The 19,521-nt window shown below is 38.6% G+C and overlaps 2 protein-coding genes across 2 annotated transcripts in view; one reads left to right on the forward strand and one right to left on the reverse strand.

The window, feature by feature from the left end:
- Nucleotides 1–114: 114 nt before the first annotated feature.
- On the forward strand, nucleotides 115–8,240 carry cenpl (centromere protein L). Its single transcript, XM_067453484.1, has 5 exons — nucleotides 115–221; nucleotides 1,664–1,823; nucleotides 1,900–2,151; nucleotides 4,512–5,063; nucleotides 7,648–8,240. The coding sequence occupies exons 1-5, from the start codon at nucleotides 205–207 to the stop codon at nucleotides 7,720–7,722; spliced, it is 1,056 nt and encodes a 351-aa protein (XP_067309585.1). The 5' UTR covers nucleotides 115–204; the 3' UTR covers nucleotides 7,723–8,240.
- Nucleotides 8,241–11,727: 3,487 nt separating this feature from the next.
- Nucleotides 11,728–19,521, reverse strand: part of klhl20 (kelch-like family member 20) — a 30,913-nt gene continuing 23,119 nt past the window's right edge. Inside the window, exons 10-12 of the mRNA XM_067453485.1 lie at nucleotides 17,413–17,621; nucleotides 16,239–16,345; nucleotides 11,728–13,323 (exon numbers count right to left, since the gene is read on the reverse strand). Coding sequence (XP_067309586.1) covers nucleotides 13,239–13,323; nucleotides 16,239–16,345; nucleotides 17,413–17,621 — 401 coding nt within the window. The 3' untranslated portion in view covers nucleotides 11,728–13,238. The remainder of the gene's footprint in view (nucleotides 13,324–16,238; nucleotides 16,346–17,412; nucleotides 17,622–19,521) is intronic.

The following is a 19,521-nucleotide window of genomic DNA, read 5'->3' on the forward strand; positions in this document are numbered from 1 at the left end:
TTACATCGCGCATCGCTAATAATTGATCTTAGTAAATATCGTCTAGAGTCAACTAAATGTAAAGATATATATTACACTTTTCCGTTGCTATCTGCAATCGATTAGTGTTCCTGCTCCGCCGCGGTGCACGATGGGAAAGCGGGACGTTCAAAATCCGCTTCCTGATTTTTTTTGGCTCGGTGTGTTTTATGGTTTTTGTTCATCATGGAGGGGAGAGGCAGGTATGGCGGGTTTAAGGTTTTTTCTTGTCTTAAAGAGAGATTTTAACAAAGAGAATGATTTATTTGAAACACAGCACCTATGAGCCTTTTTACTTAATACGAAGAAAATGTATCGTGCGTTGTTGTTAGCGAACTGCTAATAGTTAGCCGTTGTCTGAAGTTGGTTTTCTGATCAAGCTGTGTTTGATAAATCCTTTAAACCTCAAATACATTTTAAGTAAATATTAAACGTATAGTTAGGACATATAAAGTTAACGTTACCCGCGGTTTTACAGACTAGTTCTAAAAGGGGTAAGTTAGTTCGCCCCCCAAAAAAATGAATTACCCCATGATTTACTGCCCCTCAAATCATCCTATCTTCTTTCAGAAGAATACAATCAGAGTTATATTAAAAATGTCCTGGCTCTTCCTTGCTTATAATGGCAGTGAATGGCCATTTCTGTTTTAAAGTCCATAAAAGTGCATCTGTCCATCATAAGAGTGCATCTATTTAATATAAAAAGCATCTGTCCATCACAAAAGTGCATCTATCCGTCATAAAAGGGCATCTGTCCGTCATAAGAGTGCATCTATTTATCATAAAAAGCATCTGTCCATCACAAAAGTGCATCTATCCGTCATAAAAGGGCATCTGTCCGTCATAAGAGTGCATCTATTTATCATAAAAAGTCCTGTCCATCACAAAAGTGCATCTATCCGTCATAAAAGTGCATCTGTCCATCATAAGAGTGCATCTATTTAATATAAAAAGCATCTGTCCATCACAAAAGTGCATCTATCCGTCATAAAAGGGCATCTGTCCATCATAAGAGTGCATCTATTTATCATAAAAAGCATCTGTCCATCACAAAAGTGCATCTATCCGTCATAAAAGGGCATCTGTCCGTCATAAGAGTGCATCTATTTATCATAAAAAGCATCTGTCCATCACAAAAGTGCATCTATCCGTCATAAAAGGGCATCTGTCCGTCATAAGAGTGCATCTATTTATCATAAAAAGCATCTGTCCATCACAAAAGTGCATCTATCCGTCATAAAAGTGGATCAAAACAGAAACAGCCATTCACTGCCATTATAAAGCTTGAAAGAGCTAGGACATTTTTAATAAAACTGGTTGTATTCGTCTGAAAAAAAGAATGTCGTATAAACCTGGGATGGCTTGAGGGGGAATTAATCATTGAGTCATTAAAAATTTTGGATCCCTTTCCCTTTAAAATGCATGTTTGATCTATTTGAACTGAAAGCACGTCTTAATATGTCAGTGCCTGCCATTGTTTTGTCTCGAAATGTGTCTAAAGCATGTTTATAAAAGCTCCTTAAATGTCCCAACTGTATTAATCTAAGACATGGTCATAACATTTAATTAAATAACACTGAAGGCATTGATCTTTGTATGACCCATTAGTAGAGACTCATCTCTGTTGCTTCTTTTACCCATGCAGAGCCGTCAGTACACCTGCCAGCAGACCTGTAACTCGCAGAAGCAAAAGTTATGGCCGGAGCTATGTGGAAGCACCTTCCTATTTCTGGCAAACACCAGGACATTTAACAGTCTTGAAGATCCCAACCAGTCGAGGGGCTGCCAAATCACAAATCATCACTGTAAGAGACCATGGACATGATTTAAAATGCTGTTTCTGACAGAGTAGCTGGAGTGACATCTTTTTCCGTTCTACAGAATAAGGTTGACCCTGAGCATATTGCTCTTCTGGTGAAAAACGAGTGGAAGCTGTCCTACGTCACTCCTTTGCATGGCTTCAGACATACACAGCTCAAATCATATTCCAAGCATCTCTCGGCCTTCATCGTGGCAGAGAAACAGCAAGGAGTTGCAGTTGAAGTCGGGTTAGAAGCCGGATTTAAAGTCACGTTTACTGCGGTCCTTGGGCTGGCGGAGACTGATCAGGATGCTGAGACTGTTTTCATTCAGGTAAGTCTAAACCGGCTTTACTTTAATTGACAGTAAAAACATTAAAAAGAGTAACATTTCAAGTAAAAGGCATTCTTTTGAACTTTCTATTCATCAAATAATCCTGAGGAGCATTATTTCCATGATCTAACGATTTAACTGTATAGTTCACCCAAAAATGAGTGTGATGTTTATTTGCTGACCCCCAGTGTGTCCAACATGTCGGTGTGTTTGTTTCTTCAGTAGAACACAAATGTAGATTTTTAACTCAACCGTTGCTGTGTGTAGGTTGTATAATCCAAAAATACACGCTCTGGATATGCGATGAGCCAGATTGTGTATTTTTGACCTTACCAGAGTGAAGTGCGTTCCAGTCTGTTAGATATAGCATTGTATTTGAGGTAAAAAAATATGATATAAATACGGCTCGATTTCTCACACAAACTGTTAATTATGGGTCTTAAAAGTGGGGTCAGTGCTATCTGATAACTGTTGTTGATATTTCAAATCACCAAAACAAACACGCCCCTACCCCCATAAAGGGTCTCGGCCCTATTTTGATAGCGCCGCCCCACACACAGCCTACATAACCCAGGCAACGACTGGCAGAATCTCTGTGTATCTAATCCAGGTCGAATATTCAATAAAAAAGTCACCCCTTCCATCACAAAAACACAAACCGTTCTCATGAACAACTCGATAGTACACGAGCCGACAGTCCAACTAACGAACATATTACAATTATGGCAAGATTAAAGTTACAGCAATCACAAAACACAAACAGTTCTCATGAACAACTCGATAACGTTAGTATAAATTCGATAGTCCAGTTAATGACATATTACAATTATGACCGGATGGGTTATATAGACTAAAAGAGGAAACAAACATATATTAGGAGTATAGTATCTTACCTGTCAGACACATTTTGGGAGCTAACACTTGAAGCCTTGAAACACTGAGGGGATTTAGATGCTCCATACGGTGTGGAAATGAACGGGCCACAATACGATCGCAAATGGACAAACAAGCGAACATGACACACAAGCATATTCAAGCAAAAGCAGCATTTATTAGTTCTTTCTTGGCTATTGTCCATCCTATGAATCGTGTGTTTTGAATAATTTTGTGCACTGAGCTCTGTTGTGCACTTCTCACCATCATTAGTAGACATGCCCCTTACCCGCTGATTGGCTACAAGTTTGTTATTCCACTCGACCCCGAGTCCTTTTCCTAAAACGGTTTTGAAATAACACTTACCCCACCTTTAAGATATCAATGTGTCGTCATGAGCCACAGGGCTCTTTGTGTGTGTTGTCTAAGCATGTTTTTTTTGCTCTCATAGAATTGTTACCCATTCACATCCTTATATGACCTACACACAGCAACGGTTGAGTTAAAAATCTTCATTTGTGTTCTACTGAAGAAACAAACACACCTACATGTTGGATGCACTGGGGGTCAGCAGATAAACATCACAGGCTCATTTTTGGGTGAACTGTCCCTTTAAAAGGTTGTCATTTAAAAGAGTGTATGTCTACTTGCATTATGCTGTTATATTAGGATTATATATTCAGTGGCATAGTCTGAAAATGACTATCGTTTATCGCAATTATTTCTGGGACGATATATCGCAAAACAAAAAGTAGTTATGGTGACAGCCCTGGGCGTAGTACAATTGAAAATGTCCTGGAAAGTGATTGCTGTAAAAGAGGGAACGGATTACTGTGGTTTACTGTGTTTTTGATCAAATAAATGCCTCCTAGATTAGCCTAGAAATCTAGACGCACCCTAGTGGCAGCAAATCTAATCTGCCGTGAGTGTCGTCTAGCACAATACACTCCTGAGCTGTAAAAACCAAACTCTGGTCAGGCCAATCACATCGTGTATAGAGTCGGTGGGCAGGGCTTTACATTATGACGGCCGAGTTGCGTTTGCGTGCTTCTAGTAAACTCAGAGGCTGCCGAACGGCAGCGGTCTTTCGAATCCGCTTTGACCGCGACTCTGGAAGACTTGGAGTTAAGCTTTTCTCTGAGAAAATAACAGAACGGCACTGAAGTCATTCTTAAATAGGGAAAATGTTTGAGTTTTGCCGACCGGATACGGCGAATGTTTAACATATCAGCTCCGCTTCACGTTGCTCTGGTTGGTGTAGCGCAATCCAATCGCGTGCAGAGGGAGTTTGAAAGACAGCCGTTTATCCGCCCCTCAGATTGAGCCGTCAATGGTGAGTTTCCAGACCAAACATCTGGATGTGGGTCTGGCTTGTCAGGCTACTCCTATATGAATATGAGACTTCATTCAAAAACATGACATTCTTCCTAACCACAAACTCTTGACCAATAGTGAATAATATACCGCATGCTCTCTTATTCCCTCAGATCCAGTCCAGGCCGGTGTTTGCTGCTGCCGCAGATGCACAGAAAGTAGTGTGGCGTGGTTGGCTCACCTGTGTCAATGGCGATCCGGAGTACCTGAGGGCGCTTCCTCCTGATTTTGTCAGCTTGCCTTTGTTTTGCACAAGTGGACCTGAGTCTCTTACGGCTCTGGTTAAATCCTGGTTCGAGAGGGCTTTTGATTGCAACTTTGGTGCTTTGACTTTAAACTCCTCCACTCTCAATTGGCTGGCTGCGTTGTGGACCGGCTGCCATCCCACCTGTGACATTAGGTATCTGAAACTGGCCTGGAGCATTCCGGCACAGCCGCCCCTAGATGTGTCGTATACGGTGAACCCTCACGATGCGTGGCAACTGTGGAACACCATTCACTCGGAGGAGAGCTCAGACGACCGGATCGATATTAAAGAGGTCCAGTCTTTCATGAACGGGCTGGAGACGCATTTTTTCAGACACTTTAAGATCTACCTGTCCGCTGGGATGCTCGTAAAAGTATCGACCGCTCTGGGATCAGCACAGGTTGATGGCAAAATCAAGGTAATTGCTGTGTGTCCTGTCTATTCATGTGTATTAGGGCTGTGTGATATTAAAGGGATACTTCACTGCCTTTTCATATTAAACTATGTTATTCCCTTAACTAAAAAGAGTTACATCCCTCTCTCGTCTCAGTGCGTGCTCTTAATCTCTCTGACGTGCGGTGACGATCTGATAGCATTTAGCTTAGCCCACTCTAAGCCCAGTTCATTCACTATGGAACCAAACGGAGATCACGTTAGAAGCGACCAAACACCTCCACATTTTCCCTATTTAAATACAGTTACACCAATAGCTGAACGATCAAATATGGTGACATAAAATAAAACGTGACGCTTTTCTAAGAGGATTAAAAAGGAGAACTATAATGTATGGTGGAATAGCACTTCTGAGAGTACTTCGACTCAGCGCAGTAAAAACTCACACCTAAAAAACCCGGTAACACTTTACTTTAAGGTTCCGTTATGAACTAGTTGCTTATTAGCATGCATATTACTAGGATATTGTCTGTTTATTAGTACTTTAAGTAGATTATTCAGCCGTGACTTTTTACTGCGTCGAGTCGAAGTACTCTCAGAAGTGCTATTCCGCCATACATTATAGTTCTCCTTTTTAATCCGCTTATAAAAGCGCAATGTTTTATTTTATGTCACCATGCTTGATCGTTTAGCTATTCGTGTAACTGTATTTAACGTGTTTGGTGGGTTTTTTTGTGTAGCCTATTAAAATCATTCAGATATTGTGTGCCGTTGCGATATGCATATATATTCAGAGGTGGACAAAGTACACAACTTCATTACTTTAGTAAAAGTTCTACTGGTCAAATATTACTCAAGTGAAAGTTGTAAAAAAATGCTTTTTACTCCAGTAAAAGTACAGAAGGATTTGTTTTCAAAAGTACTTAAGTATCAAAAGTAAATTTCCTTTTTTATGTCAACACATTATTTTATTATTGTTGTATAAAATGCACATTATGCCATGATCTTTTAAAGAGGTCACATAATGCCGTTTTTATACAAGTTAATATGATTCTTTAGTGTCTAAATGAAAACTTTGTAATATACTTTAATTAAAAATTCTCATTAGTATTGTAAGAAACTCATTTTACCTGGTCAAAAACAGCTCTTTTCACCAAGCCATTCTAGTGCATACAGCTTTAAATGATAAATGCCCCCGCCCCTCTGTAATGTGGGGCGGCACGGACTTGTTGCCCGTGACAACAGAGGCCACGAGTCTCTGAGAGGACAGATCATAGACCGTAAAAAAGATCAACTCTATCAATTTTAACCGGAGTCGGACCGGGACAAGACCTAAGCTCCAACGAAATTCAGCATTTAAGCTAAACAGGACGTTTCTGAATGGTTGCTGAGAGGAGTGTACGCATAATCTTACGCCAACATATACGCCCGTTTCTACGCAAGATTGATAAATGAGGGCCAATGTGCCGAGGAACTGTCGTCTTCCATTTTACTATAAACTGATCCGTGTTCAAAAAATGTTGGGAAACTTCACATGACCCTACAAGAGTGATTACTGATAGGCTATCTGTAAGAGCAAAACAAAATGCCTTTTAAAAAAGAAAAAAATCCTCCACTGACTTTCAAAGCTGCTACAGAAACGACTTTTGACTTCGAGGACCTTGATAGAAATGGAGTGGAGTAAAAAGTACAATATTTGTCATAAGTCATAAGTTTCCATAAAAAAATGATACTCCAGTAAAGTACAGATACTCAAAAAGTGTACTTAAAGGTGCACTATGTAGTATTTTTGCAGTAAAATATCCAAAAACCACTAGGCCGGTGTTATATATTTTGTTCAGTTGAGTACCTACAATATCCCAAATGTTTCCAACTATTTGTAAATTGTGAGAAAATTGCTATTTTAACGGAGGACCGGGACGTTTCAGCATAGCGTTTGATAGCGCAGATATCATAGCGTTACATAGCACAGATATGACGCAATTGACAGGCGACTCGCCTGTCAATCGCGTCATATCTGCGCTACCCTCGGTTTCGGGTTTTATTTGGCAGGAGCACTTTACTCTTAGCAGTGTGAACAAGTGAACGCACGGAGTAACGTCATAACATCATTTTAAACACACTTAAATGTATCTAATATGATAAACAGAGCTGCTTTACCTCATAATCATAACCGGAAGAGCGGATCAGTGCAGGCGTCCGGCGACTGTGTCCCGTCCCGTCATAATAAAAGTCCCGGTGCTCGCGAGCCGTGTGTTTGTTTAACAATCGCTCCAGCAGCCGCGCTCAGCTCCTCAACACTCGGCCTTGCTCTGCTTTACACTACAGTAACGTTAATAACCGCATGCATGAACGTGATTTCTGCCCGAGTCCTATTTTCCACCAGCTGTGATGTGAAGACCACATGTCCCAAGATGCTGCGCTCACACTTTGCGTCATCAAAATACACATTTGTTTTGAATAGGCGCCCTCCAGTGGACCGAAAGTTGCATAGTTCACCTTTAAGTACAGTACTCAAGTAAGGGTGCTTAGTTACTGTCCACCTCTGGATATATTGCGCAGCCCTAATCTGTACAGTACCACTTTATAACAATATTTCTCTTTTCCAGATCGGGAGCAGTGACTACATCACCACCTTACTGACCCTTCTCACCGAATGTGCCCTCCTCAAAATGCTAACCTAAAATCTTTCTATTTTAGCTTTGTAAATATATCTTTGTTGTTTTTCCCTTTCTATGACATCTAAACTTTTATATCTCTTAAGGCGTATTGTCTCATATTTATTTATTTAGTTTGTGCTGTAAAATGCCCACGTCTGTTTTCCAGCTTTTAAAATTGAACTTGTTTTTATTCTGCGTTTGGATCCTGGTTTCCTTTCCTAAGACTGACTCAAGTTTATCAAGACAAATAACATTTATTTCAGTCCATGAGGCTAAAATTATTCATTTATCTGTGTAAATTTATCACTACTATATGTGCAGGTGCATCTAAATGGGTCATGCAAATGTGTTAATATCTGTAATTAGTATATTGTAACATATGTTGATATTTTCTACAAACAAGTACCCTTAAGCGTGTGTAAATCACTTAGGGACAGTTGTCATCAGGCGTCAGGGTCTCTGAAATTATCATATTAAGTTTTGCTTCGAAGTCGAAATGTATAATGTTTTACAAAGTGTGTAGGAAAGTTGGTTATTTTTGATTTTAATTTATTTTGTAATTGATTTAGAGTGACTGTTTGTATTGGATATCATTTTTGATTAATCTGCACACATCTTTCATTTGAACTTTTACATCAGAAAATGACCTAGAATGTGCATGTCTTACAATAAAGCACAAATCTAAGTTGATTTTTGATTCATATTTGAACACATTTTTGGTTAAATGAATGTTTATTAATCTAGATTTGAGGTGTTGACTTATACAGGGTTCCCACTTATCCTGGAAAATTTGAGAAAATTATTGTCCAGGATTTTCTTTTGCCAAGTAGAGTTTATTACTGGCCCACACAATCAACGCTGGTTGCAAAAAGTGTGTGTTCATGATGAGTTTTGACATGCGAGGAGTGTTTTAATGATGTTTAGTCTTGTGTTGCCGCCCACAGCAGTTTTAGCTAATGTTAATAACTGCTCAAATATGTGCAGAGAATGTTAACAGGTAAGCAGACACCTAATTCAATAACTTGCTAACTAATAATTTTGATGTGATAAGCTCAATAAGAGGTTGATTGTGCAGTGTTCCCGCTTCATTGATTATAACAGGAGTTTTCCCAGCAGAACTCACTTCAGTTTAAGGGTTAGTTCAACCAAAAATTAAATCTGTCATTAACTCCTCTCCCTAATGTCGTTCCAGACCCGTAAGACCTCCGTTCATCTTCACACACAGTTTAAGATATTTTAGATTTAGTCCGAGAGTGTATGCAAGTGTATGCACACTATACTGTCCATGTCCAGAAAGGGAATAAAAACATCATCACAGTAGTCCATATGAGACATCAGTGGGTTAATTAGAGTCTCTTGAAGCATCCAAAATACATTTGGGTCCAAAAATAACAAAAACTACGACTTTATTCAGCATTGTCTTCTCTTCCGGGTTTGTGTTCAATCCTCAAATAAAGATTCAAACGGTTATGAATCAGGAATTGATTCATGAATCGGATCGCCAATGTCACGTGACCGAATCATGAATCGATTCACTGATTCATAACTGTTCATACGCTCTCAGACTAAATATAAAATATCTTAAACTGTGTGTGAAAATGAACAGAGGTCTTACGGGTGTGGAACGACATTAGGGCGAGGAGTTAATGACAGACATTTCATTTTTGGGTGAACTAACCCTTTTAACTGAAGTGATTGACAGCTACAGGGATTATAAGTGAAGTGACGTGTGGGATCAATCATGGTGACCCATACTTGGAATTTGTGCTTTGCATTAAGTGTACACACACACACACACTGAACATTATCTGGAAATAACACATTCACATTTAGCAACTAGCTTTATTTTTCATGCTTTAAATATCCACACTGCAACTTTATTTAAATGCATTCTTAATTATGTGTTATAAAGTCAAAATTGCTAGATATAATTGTTATAGTCAGAATAATTATATAAACTTGCAATTGCCTATAAAGTCAGAATTGGGGGATATAAACTCGCAATTCTGACTCCCATATCTTGCTAATCTTAGTACTTTTAATCAGAATTGCGGGTTTATATCTCACAATTCTAGTGTTGTAGTACTCAAGGCCGGTCTTGAGATGGTTTTTTGGCGGTCTTGTCTCGGTCTCAGACTTCAAGTACTCAGGATTTAGTTTCAAGACCACAACTGCTGGGATATTACCGTAATAAATGGCCAGTGCATTCCCTGATTTATTTATTAACATCAATAATGTGACTGGATGTGACATTTACTGCTTCATATGCAACCAATAACTTTCCAACCAATTTCTACTTTGTTGTGCCAGTTCAGAAATAAGGTAGTCGTCAAAAAGGACCCCAAAATGAATACAAATGCTCACAAAATTCAAGATATTGTGGCAAAAAAACGTTTTTGTATGAGATCTGGATTTTATAACGTGATATAATTAAACAATATTACAAGAGCAAGAGAGCTGTTTCAGCATGACTGCAAACATTTAATAAAAAAATTAAAACATTATCCTTAACATTATTTATGCATTTGTAATTTACCAATTCAGATTAATCTTTTTTACCACCAACAGTGCAAAGATGAATTTTGTTGTTAATGATTTCATTTGATTTGTAACTGCTCTATATATTGTATAGGCTCTTATTATAATGTTTATTGATTAAAAATAAGTAATGTAGATCTTTATGAATTGAAGGAGTGCTGGTCTGGTCTTGGTCTCAACATTGTTCTTGACTACACAATTCTAACTTTAACAATTATATCACACTATTTTGACTTTATAACACATCACAATTACGTACTTGTAATTGCAAGAAAGTCAGAATAGTGTAATTTAAAAAAATAAATAAATCGCAATTTCATTTTCTTTTTTTTTTGTTCTGTGGCAGAAAACAAGCTTCCATAGTCATAATGTATGATTAGGAGATCATATTAAATGCTGATTTTATAGTTAAGTCATGCCTCTAAACAGTACGCCTTTTAAAGACTTCAAGAGCAATATTTGGAATGAACCTTGTCTTTTTTTCCCCACGTTGTAAAAGTGACAAAGTCCTGGAAAATGATCACTTAAAAAGAGGGAACCGTTATTTAAATAATGCTTAAAATATAAAACATGTTAAATGTCTAACTTGTAGGCAGATCAATATATACTTTGACTTTTTCTAAATTAAATTGTAGTAAATTAACTTCACACTGCAGGCAAAAGTGGCCCAAATCTGATTTTTTTGGGGTCAAGTGAGCAGGTCAGACCTCTTCAGAGGTCGTGTGAACACTCAAATCTAGCCCAGATCTGATTTTTGATGAATTTCCAATGAATTTTTTTTTCCAAAGCGGCTGCAGCATGAACAACCAAGGCAGATTTAATGTGACTTTAACGTCAATCTATGTCGACATTTGTCACAATTATGTGCCGGCGAGTTAGCCCTAGACACAACACACACAGACAGTAACATTAAAAACTTGACTAGATATGGAGAACAGCGATGGAGCGAGTCAGTGGAGGGAGAGTGAGGTGTTAGACCCAATTAGTATATGGGAAGATACTTTAATTAAAGCTACGCTAGAAGGATCCTACCGTTACCGCTCCGTTTTTGAAAAAATAGCACACGAAATGGAAGTGGACGACATGGATTCAGTGCCAAAGGAATGTGACAAAAGGCCAAAATAACCAATTTTGCTCTTTCTTTTCATTCTTCTCCTCTTCAGCACCTGCTCATTAATGTTATGGCTTCCATTACACAAACATTTTTGCTTACTTCCTCTATAACCTCTCGAACTTTAGTGCAACAGCGTGCTGCGTCTGATGTCATTGATATTGTTCTTTTGCACATGCGGGTTAGTTTGAAACCTCAAACAGTTCACACTGGAATCAGATTTAGGCCACATTGTAAAAAGTAATGTGAACAGCCAAACAAAAAATCAGATCTGAGCAAAAAATCAGAATTGAGCATTAAGACTTGCAGTGTGAATGTGGTCTTATAGTTTCAGTAATAAAAACATTTTTACAACACACAGCTTTGCCATCATTACAGTAAAAGCACCAGAAAAATAAATGAATATAGTCGATGAGGTAGAGAACCACTGATATAAACCTCACTAAATCACTTTGGAAAAAGCATTTGGATAAAGTTTTGTTGTTGTTGTTGTTTTATTTCAACTTTCAAAGTTTTGAAATGTATAGACAGTTAAATTAAATAAGGTAAGATCATGGAAGATATACTTTATGTAACCGTATTTCAACACCAAGGTTAGATGTGACTGTCCTGTGGAAAAACGAGTGTTCAATAAAAATAAAAAAAACAATGAAAGGGCAGTTGTACATTTCAAAGAGATTCATCTCATAATGAGTAACAAGCTTAACATTATGTTGTTTTTTTGACCACACTTACAGGCTGCTACTACTAGAAACCTGTTCCTTCTGAAATTTCAGAAAAAACGTTTACCTCAGTCCTCAAATTTGCATAAAACAGTACATAAGGGTTCCTCAGATCTAGGGCCTATTGCACAAAACTAGGATAAGGGATTAAGCCGGGATATCTCGGTGATCCTGGCTCAATTTATCCGCTAATATACAGTTATCTTTCGCTATCGTTCTTGGTGTGAGTGTGCCGTTTACACGACAGCGCTGTACTAAATTTTGCATACAGAAGACAAGCTCACCAAGATATCCCAACTTAATCCCTCATCCTAGTTTAGTGCAATAGTCTCCTGGTCCTGTCCTGCCAGGTTTAGTTCCACACACACCCGAACAAGCTGATCAACGTCTTCACTTACTAGAAAACTGAACAGGACAGTGGCCCTCCAGATCTGAGGAACCCTGCAATACATCCAACAATAGAAGAAGAACAAAAGACTTTAATAGAAAAAATCTTAGTGGATTAAAGTGCATGGACCGATTCACGGATGCATTCGGTTGTATAAAAGTAAACAAATTGGTAATACGTCAAACCTGTTTTTGACTGCTTAAAAAATAACTCACTTTCTTCCGCGACAGCCGTTCGTTAGATTGCAATGTTTTAGGGAGGAACTGTATTTTTCAGTACACCAAGACTAGAAATTAAAGATCAGCTTACATCTGTAAGAATGCAGAGATAATGCTCAGTGTACAACTCGTAAAATAAAATAAAACTACAGGTAAAGAAATCACAGTGCATCCAATTCAGACCAGAACATCAATCTGGGAAACCTCACACCAATCCCCAGTGATGTGTTTTACGGTTACTGTAATTCTTCAATGCAGTCAAACAGACCAACCGAAGCCAAGTTCCTTCCAGAAAAACAAACGCTTTTCCGGCTGCTGTTTCTCTCCAAATCGTCGCCTTTGGCTATGCTCAAGTTTGAAAGAGAAACCAATGTAAAAACAAAATGGAGTGATGCCCTATGGCCGTACGGGTGAGTCTCCTCAGAGCAGCTTTTTTAGAGATGGTTTACCTTTGCCATCTCAGTAACTGCTGACAATAACCAGAATTTCCTCCTGCATGATGCACAATGTCTCTATGAGGCACGAGCTATGGTGAGGCATCTGTGAGATGGACACTGTGGTTGTTACCATATATGCGATTCACAGTGAGTCATTTTTATTACACCGACGCCACCACCCAACCTCCTGTAGTTCATTCCACCATAGAGCCTTGAGGGAGGGAGGAAAAAAACATTAGTGACTGGCCAATCGCTTATCATGTCATTCAGGTTCAAACATTTAGGGTCTTTTTTTATCACGTCTCTTATGCTCTTAAAGGGATAGTTCGTCCAAAAATGAAAGTCATGAAGTCATTCTAGGTGTGTATGACTTTCTTCTTTTAGACGAGTTATATTAAAAAATGTCCTGGCTCTTCCAAGCTTTGTAATGGCAGTTTCGGTTTTTAAGTCCATAAAAGTGCATCTATCCATCATAAAATGCACTTTTATACTAGATAGATACACTTTTATGATGGACAGATGATTTACTCTCCCTCAAGCCATCCTAGGTATGATCATCTTTTAGACGAATACATATTTATATAAAAAAATATCCTGACTCTTCCAAGCTTTATAATGGCAGCCCAAAATTTTAAACACAAAAAAGTGCATCTTCCCATCATAAAATGCACTTTTATGATGGACAGATGCACTTTTGTGATGGATAGATGCACTTTTATGATGGACGGATGCACTTTTATGATGGACAGATGCTCTTTTGTGATGGACAGATGCTCTTTTGTGATGGATAGATGCACTTTTATGATGGACGGATGCACTTTTATGATGGACAGATGCTCTTTTGTGATGGACAGATGCTCTTTTGTGATGGATAGATGCACTTTTATGATGGATAGATGCTCTTTTGTGATGGACGGATGCTCTTTTATGATGGACGGATGCTCTTTTATGATGGACGGATGCACTTTTATGATGGACGGATGCACTTTTATGATGGACGGATGCACTTTTAGGATGGACGGATGCACTTTTATGATGGACGGATGCACTTTTATGATGGACGGATGCACTTTTATGATGGACGGATGCACTTTTATGATGGACAGATGCACTTTTATGATGGACAGATGCACTTTTATGATGGACAGATGCACTTTTAGGATGGACAGATGCACTTTTAGGATGGACAGATGCACTTTTAGGATGGACGGATGCACTTTTAGGATGGACGGATGCACTTTTAGGATGGACGGATGCACTTTTAGGATGGACAGATGCACTTTTAGGATGGACAGATGCACTTTTAGGATGGACGGATGCACTTTTAGGATGGACAGATGCACTTTTAGGATGGACGGATGCACTTTTATGATGGACAGATGCACTTTTGTGATGGATAGATGCACTTTTATGATGGACGGATGCACTTTTATGATGGACAGATGCTCTTTTGTGATGGACAGATGCTCTTTTGTGATGGATAGATGCACTTTTGTGATGGATAGATGCACTTTTATGATGGATAGATGCTCTTTTGTGATGGACGGATGCTCTTTTATGATGGACGGATGCTCTTTTATGATGGACGGATGCACTTTTAGGATGGACGGATGCACTTTTATGATGGACGGATGCACTTTTAGGATGGACGGATGCACTTTTAGGATGGACAGATGCACTTTTAGGATGGACAGATGCACTTTTAGGATGGACGGATGCACTTTTAGGATGGACGGATGCACTTTTAGGATGGACGGATGCACTTTTAGGATGGACGGATGCACTTTTAGGATGGACAGATGCACTTTTAGGATGGACGGATGCACTTTTAGGATGGACAGATGCACTTTTAGGATGGACGGATGCACTTTTAGGATGGACGGATGCACTTTTAGGATGGACAGATGCACTTTTAGGATGGACGGATGCACTTTTAGGATGGACGGATGCACTTTTAGGATGGACAGATGCACTTTTAGGATGGACAGATGCACTTTTAGGATGGACAGATGCTCTTTTAGGATGGACGGATGCACTTTTAGGATGGACGGATGCACTTTTAGGATGGACAGATGCACTTTTAGGATGGACAGATGCACTTTTAGGATGGACAGATGCACTTTTAGGATGGACAGATGCACTTTTAGGATGGACAGATGCACTTTTAGGATGGACAGATGCTCTTTTGTGATGGATAGTTGCACTTTTATGATGGACAGATGCTCTTTTGTGATGGATAGATGCTCTTTTATGATGGACAGATGCTCTTTTGTGATGGATAGATGCTCTTTTGTGATGGACGGATGCACTTTTAGGATGGACGGATGATGGACGAATGCACTTTTATGATGGGTGGATGCACTATTTTGTGCTTCAAATTTTTGTCTCCCATTATAAAGCTTGGAAGAGTCAGGATATTTTTTTTAATAGAACTGATTATATTCATCTGAAAGAGGAATATCATACACACCTAGGATGACTTGAGGGAGAGTAAATCATGGGGTAATTTTTTATTTTTGGGTGAACTATCCCTTTAAGTCTCTTATGCTCACCAATGCTGCACTTATTTGACCAAAAATATATGAAAAACTAATCATGTGAAATATTACAATTTTAAATAACTCTTTAAATTCTCTGTATATTTTAAAATGTAATTTATTCAGCAGTTATTACTCTCGTCTTCAGTGTCACATACAAAAAATGAAAATTATTTGATAATGAATCCTCATGTGAGAATGATTTCTGAAGGATCATGATCACTGAAGACTGGAGGAACCATCCTGAACATTCAGCTTTATCACAGAAATAAATCAGCATTTAAAGTAGAATAAATTGAAAACCAAATATTTTAAATTGTAATAATATATCACAATATTTAAACAAAAATCTGTATTTTTGATCAAATAAATGCAGGCTTGATGAGCAGAAGAAACTTCTTTCAAAAACATTACAAATAGTAATGTGTCCAAACTTTTGGCCTGTACTGTATATATATATATATTTTTTAGATTTTAGTCAGGATTATTTGATTAAAAAAGAAAGTTCAAAAGAACAGCATTTATTTTAAATAGATTTTTAAATCATCTTACTAACCCTAAGCTTTTGAACTGCAGTGTGTATATTTACCTCCACGTGTTGGCATCAGGGTCATAGACTTCTATAGTTTTCAGGTATGTGGTACCATCAAATCCTCCAACGGCCATCAGCTGTCCATTAACTACTGCTAAACCAACCTAGAACAAAAGAGAGATTGTGTTTGTTGGGTGAATCTCTTATAAGAGGCTGAAACCAGTGGCCTATTGCACAAAACTAGGATAAGGGATGCAAAATTTAGTACAGCGCTGTCGTGTAAACGTACCCTGAAGGCACACTCACACCAAGAACGATAACGAAAGACAGCTGTATATTAGTGGATAAATTGAGCCAGGGTTGCCAAGATATCCCATTTAGCTTAGCCCACTAAGCCCAGTTCATTCACTATGGTACCAAACAGAGATCAAGTTAGAAGCGACCAAACACCTCCACGTGTTCCCTATTTAAATACAGTTACACCAATAGCTGAACGATCAAATATGGTGACAAAATAAAACGTGACGCTTTTCTACGCGGATTAAAAAGGAGAACTATATTGTATGGCGGAATAGCACTTCTGAGAGCACCGACTCGGCGCAGTAAAAACTCACGCCTGAAAAACCCTCCCTCACGTCTCTCCCGAACGCTCTCATTTCCATCAATAGGAGGATTTTTGGTAACACTTTATTTTAAGGTTCAGTTATTAACTATTAACTAGTTGCTTATTAGCATGCACTATTACTAACTATTAATAAGCAGTAAATTACGAGTTTATTGAGGCAAAAGTCATAGTTAATAGTGGATATGTGTTACCGGATTTTTCAGGCGTGACTTTTTACTGCGTCGAGTCGAAGTTCTCTCAGAAGTGCTATTCCGCCGTACATTATAGTTCTCCTTTTTAACCCGCTTAGAAAAGCGTCACGTTTTATTTTATGTCACCATACTTGGTCATTCAACTATTGGTGTAACTGTATTTAAATAGGGAACACGTGGAGCTGTTTGGTCGCTTCTAACTTGATCTCTGTTTGGTACCATAGTGAATGACCTGGGCTTAGTGGGCTAAGCTAAATGCTATCAGATCGTCACCGCACGTCAGAGAGATTAAGTATATATCAACTCATTTTAGTTAAGGGAATAACACAGTTTAATATGAAAAAGCGGTGGAGTATCCCTTTAATGCCTTATCCTAGTTTTGTTCAATAGGCCCCAGATCAGAGAAACCACATACCCCGCTCCTTCTGGAGGTCATCGCGACCACAGGAGACCACTGATTGGTTCTGGGATTGTATCGCTCGGCGCTGCTCAGTTCTGTGGTATCGTCTCTGCCGCCCACAGAGTAGATCATGTCCTGATAAACCGCACAGCCCAGATGTTTCCGACGGGTTCCCATTGGTGCCACTGTATGCCAGCGGTTCTCTTGGGGGTTATATCGCTCCACTGCCAACAAAAATAACTGTTAATAAACATTCTGCATTTTGATTGGGGTGGTTGTTTGTGTCGAAGAGCTTTTGGTACGTGTGAGTGTGTAATAGGGATGGCTCGATATCACAATTTTGGCTTCGGTAAGATACCCCAAACTAATACCGAAGTACCGATATTAAATCGATACCACACGGTCTGATATTAGCGCGAGTATATTGCACGCGAATGAGTACAATTATGCAAGTTTTGAGTTTATAAAGTGGGAAATTACCACAAATGCGTATTAGTTAATTATTTAGCAAACCTTATCACATCAAATCAGTCATTTGAAAACTTTCTTGTGAGAAATAATTTCAGCAAAAATCTCTCAAAATTAGCAAATTGCTTCTGGTTTCAAAAGACATCGCACTACACTAAAGCAATCTGCATAATCCGATTCAACATTTCACGCTCATCTCGGGATGGAGAACGGAAATCATTTGAACACGCAAGAGATTTTATAGCATTTCGTAATAAGGAGATATGAGCTCATAACGACACACACACACACACACACACACACACACACACACACACGCCTGTAACTTAGAGTTCGCACATTACAAATTAAGTTTCCTTAAACAGTCAAATACACAGAATTATGTACAAATGTCCGTCTTTAGTGAGTATTCACATAAACTCAGTTGGTTGTGTCTAACGCGAATGTAAATAGTGCAATAGTACGCGTGCAAATATTATGAGATCTAAATTTGTCATTGGTTGAAACGAAAGCTGGAGATTTTGTGATATTCGATCTTGTTAGGCTGTGTGTGTGCGTTGATCAGTGTAAAAAGAAAATAAATATCTAAATGAGATGGTTTGAATGATCCACTGACCTGTCGATCTCTTCAGAAGTCTTAAAGTCAGGATTGTGACAGATGCTTCTTGGCTAGGTTTGATGGTTCTTCATCAGTTTTATAAGCAAAGTAATTACAAATGTCACTTCTACTCCTCTCTTTATTAATTCGTTTTGGGCATCTTGAGTGAGATTCAACTGCTTTATCCATTTTGTTTGTCTATGTTGTTGTCATATTTGCCGGTTGTTTCGGGTGAGTTTGGGTAGCGCGCTGCCATATAGCGGTGAACTTCGGAAAAGCAGCATATACCGAAATGTGCCAAATCATGATATCGTACCGTTTTAAATAAAATACATACCGGTATTTTTCCAGTACCGGTATACCACGCATCCCTAGTGTGTAATTGTTTGATGTTATTTTGAGGACCCCCTCAAAAACGAGATGTTTTTATCTCAAGGGGTTATCCTCTAATTAGCTGAAACTAAACTGAAAAATAAACTTTGGGAAAGATCTTCCGACCTTCCGATTTGCAATGAAAAGGAGAAAAAGCAACAAAGCAGGAGGAAACGGTTGGGGAGACGCAGGGAGCAATGATTGTGTTCTGCAATGAGAGTTGAATAAATCATTTTGTAATCTGCTGCTGTTATGGCTGGTCAAGCAAATGTTTGTGCTTTGTTTCTGTTTGATATAAGTCTAAATATATCTATCAAAACACTGACATTCTGGTCTATAACTCCTCCTCCCTGTACCTGGCTCTCTCATTGGCTGTCGCCGATGTCAGTTTCAGTCAGAACACGTTTAATGGCTTGTCAGGCTACTCTAAAATACAAGTACTTCATCAATTTGATACTAAATAAATTAAAAATAACAATGTGGTCATAAATGCCAACTTAGCGTGATATTAAAGGGATAGTTCACCCATAAATGAAAAGCCATCATTTACTCGCCCTCAAAACTGAATTAGTTTCTTTTTTCTGTTGAACACATATGATATTTGGAAGAATGTCAGTAATCAAACAGTTGATGGACACCATTGAACTTCCATAGCATTTATTTATCCATACTACGGAAGTTAATGG

Source organism: Pseudorasbora parva, chromosome 9 (genome assembly GCF_024679245.1).
Source record: "Pseudorasbora parva isolate DD20220531a chromosome 9, ASM2467924v1, whole genome shotgun sequence".
Lineage (NCBI taxonomy): Eukaryota > Metazoa > Chordata > Actinopteri > Cypriniformes > Gobionidae > Pseudorasbora > Pseudorasbora parva.